Source organism: Gymnoscopelus microlampas (genome assembly GCF_963454915.1).
Source record: "Gymnoscopelus microlampas genome assembly, chromosome: 10".
Taxonomy (NCBI): domain Eukaryota; kingdom Metazoa; phylum Chordata; class Actinopteri; order Myctophiformes; family Myctophidae; genus Gymnoscopelus; species Gymnoscopelus microlampas.
The window spans coordinates 56,164,069-56,167,724 of NC_139947.1; the positions used below are offsets into that span (position 1 = coordinate 56,164,069).

At 46.6% G+C, this 3,656-nt stretch overlaps 1 protein-coding gene across 1 annotated transcript; it reads left to right on the top strand.

Moving 5' to 3' along the window:
* Positions 1-2,211: 2,211 nt before the first annotated feature.
* On the top strand, positions 2,212-3,153 carry LOC311054316 (COP9 signalosome complex subunit 7b-like; the record flags this gene model as incomplete). Its single annotated transcript, XM_084070189.1, has 1 exon — positions 2,212-3,153. The coding sequence occupies one exon, from the start codon at positions 2,212-2,214 to the stop codon at positions 3,151-3,153; it is 942 nt and encodes a 313-aa protein (XP_083926315.1).
* Positions 3,154-3,656: the final 503 nt, after the last annotated feature.

Consider the following 3,656-nt stretch of genomic DNA (forward strand, 5'->3'; position numbering starts at 1 on the left):
CTGCTATTTTCAAAATATACGAGCGCTTCTGTGAGGGCACTTTCGGGAGTTTAGACCGGTGCAGCGGCGCTGCTGTTATATTTTTATGGCCACCGGGAGATCAGACATTTAAGCCATGGTCCAACACACACCAGCCTTCATCCATTAATGTTCTCTCCAGGCTATCTCTCATTAATGCGGAGCGGGACGGGACTCGCCCGTCAGACGGTCCGAGTCTCACTGGGAAATGGGAATAGCCTACATGACGGCTTTATTTTAGTGTAACTCGAACGCGCACTGCTCGGTATGGCTTAAATAGATTAATATACAAGCGTATTCCATTCGTTTTCAGACGTGAGATTTATCAAAGCGCCGACCTGATGTACGCTAGGATCAGCTGTATAGGATCCTTTGATAAATGTGACTTCGACGTTGGTATACGGCCGAATATATAGAAAAATATACGCCGGTTTATACGCTCCGTTGATAAATGAGGGCCACTATCTGCACATTTCTAAAGTGACAACTTAAAGACTTTTTAAAAAATCTGCTATTTTAAAAACTCACAAAATAAAATGTGACAAATGTGGAAGTATTTTAGATATACAAGGGGTAGAAAATAAGGGAAATAAAATGAACAGTCCTTTTAAGGTTTGTTTTATTCTTTGTTCATAGTGTTGTATTTACCCTTAAATGGTTTATGTTTTATTCTTTGTTCATTGTGTTGTATTTACCCTTACATGGTTTATGTTTTATTTTTATATTCATTCATTGTGTCATTGTGGTTTATTCTTCATGTTTATTGTGTAGGGTTGGGATCCATCATTATAATTGTTGATGACCAAATGGACTATTATTATTATTATTTTACTCAAGCAAAATGAGAATAGATGGACTGTTACTTGTAACAGAGTATATAGGCTATTTTTATATTATCTCTACTTTTACTTAAATAAAAAGTTTATCATTTATTTATAAATTTAATTTAATATAAAAAGTTCGAGTAGGAGCTACTTCTTCACCTTTAATTGCGAAAGCAGCGGAAGGAGGCGCGCCTCCGCAAGTGGAGCTTACTATGACACCGTGCTCGGCTTGTGTGTCTGTCTGTGTGTCCGTGTGCACTATTGTGTGCACTGCCTGTGTGCAGCCAAGTAAATGTCCAATATAGACGTACCATACATCAAATGAAAGGTCTTTGAAAACTGAACACACCTGTCAAGGTTGCGTTTAAGCCTGCCCCTTCCCCCGGAAGCCACGCCCCGGAGAAGGCTCCTAAAAACTCCCCATTGAAACCCCATGTTAAATGAAAAGTGCCCGAATCGCTCCAAAACTTTTTCTACCCCCCCTAAGTGGGGGTCTACGAACAAATGTTTCGCGATTGGATTTTGTCTCCGCCCCCCGGAAGTGGGTCAAACAGGCACTTCAAACACTTTGTTGAATTGTTCAAAAACATTCAAAGTTTTTTTTTTGTGAATTTGTATTTTTATAAGATGCTCCTTTTAACGCAGATTTTTTTTGTATTTTTTTTTATTGGTTACTTTTTTCATTAAGGTTTTTTTTCATTAATATTATTTTTTTTGCGTTCGCTTCCCGCGTTTGCGCGTCTTACTTGTTTCTACTATCACAGGGTGTGTGTGTGTGTGTGTGTGTGTGTGTGTGTGTGTGTGTGCGTATGAACAGTGTTGATGATTGAAAACTCTGATGGATGAAGATCCGGTCAGGAAACGGTTCATGTGTGTGTTTAAGGAACCCAATGGAAACAAACCATATTGTCAATTCACGCAATATCCATGAATTGAAAAAACAGGTCAACATAATTGGTGATAAGCAGAAAGACCAAATAGATGTACAAGCTCATTCAAATAACCACAGCCCAGTCTCACTCTGGCATTTATTCTAATGCATAATTATACTGGACATGTGAATGTAAATTTGACATAGTCTGTTTGATATAGCGTTTGAAACATCAGAACCAATCTCCATGGCAACATGCTCCATCATGTGATCTTTGGCCTGATGACGTCATGCTAGACCACACATTATATTTATATAACGGCTCACAACCTCCATTAATCATTTTGTGTTTCAGAAACGGCTCTAGTTAGATTTCCCTGTGAAAAGACACCAGAAACCAGAACGTCTGGTTTAAGCAGCGTTTTAACCTCAGTCCGGGTTGCGACAGCGACAGCTGAACCCGAAGCTTCCGCTTCAGAAACAAGACAAACGATAAAGATGGAAGCGGAGCATCTCTCGTCTCTGTCCGGACCGGCTCTGGCCCAGGCAGTCAGCTCCGCTCTGGAGACTCCGGGTCTCTACGTCTTCTCCGACATCCTGGATCTTCCCAACGTCAGGGAGCTGGAGAGCGGTCCCCACGCCGCCGTCTACCAGCTGCTCCGCCTCTTCGCCTACGGGACCTACAGCGACTACGTGGCCCGGGCCGCCTCCCTCCCGGAGCTGAGCCCCGCCCAGAGGAACAAGCTGCGCCACCTGTCCGTGGTCAGCCTGGCGTCCAGCCGGCTGCGCTACCTGCCGTACTCCCTGCTGCTGCAGCAGCTGGAGATGAAGAACGTGCGTCAGCTGGAGGACCTTCTGATCGAGGCCGTGTACAGCGGGGTGATCCGGGGAAAGCTGGACCAGAGGAACCAGCAGGTGGAGGTGGACTCCAGCGTGGGCAGAGACCTGAGCCCCAGCCGGCTGCCCGCCATCGTGGCCACCATGCAGGAGTGGTGCTGCGGTTGCGAGGAGGTGCTCGCCGACATCCAGGGTCAGGTGACCAGAGCCAATCAGCACAGGAAGAACCACCTGCAGCTGGAGGCCGAGGTCTCCAACCTGCACAGGAAGTTAAAGGCCGCCAGTAGCTCCGCCTCTTCCTCCTCGCCGCCGTCCTCTTCCGGCCAACGCTTCGGTGGCCCCGCCCACTCCAGAGGAGGAGGGCACGGCGGCGGCGGCGGGTACTCCTCGTCCAATCAGGACGAGGACATGCCGTGGGGGGACCCGCCCTCCTCCTCCTCACAGGAAGCCAACAAACAAGCGGGTGGTAAGAAGAGTTCAAAGGGCAAAGGGACCAGCGGGAAGATCTGGTCCAAAGTCCTGAAGACGTTTAAGAGACAACCGGAGATGAGTCCTGTTGGAGACGAAGGACACACCGTCCAGATGAACCCTGACCCTAACTGACTGACCTTTGACCCTAGCTGACCCTGACTGGACCGTCACACCATCCAGTTAACAGCTAGACCGCCATGAAGCCAGGCACATGAAGATACCAAGTTACACCTTCCAGTTAACAGTTAGACTGCCATGAAGCCAGACACATGAAGATATCAAGTTACACCTTCCAGTTAACAGCTAGACCGCCATGAAGCCAGACACATGAAGATACCAAGTTACACCTTCCAGTTAACAGTTAGACTGCCATGAAGCCAGACACATGAAGATATCAAGTTACACCTTCCAGTTAACAGTTAGACCGCCATGAAGCCAGACACATGAAAATACCAAGCTACAAGCTACCATTCATTTTCAGTGGAAGCCACATGAAGACACATTCAATCATTTCCAATGGGAATCATGAACTGCTGCACGACCAACGCGGAGAAAAGTGGGCGGAGCGTCCATAGAATAAAAGTGAATGGGGAGACACGTCCCCAAAGCTATGATCCAAGCTGGCTTCAACTTCA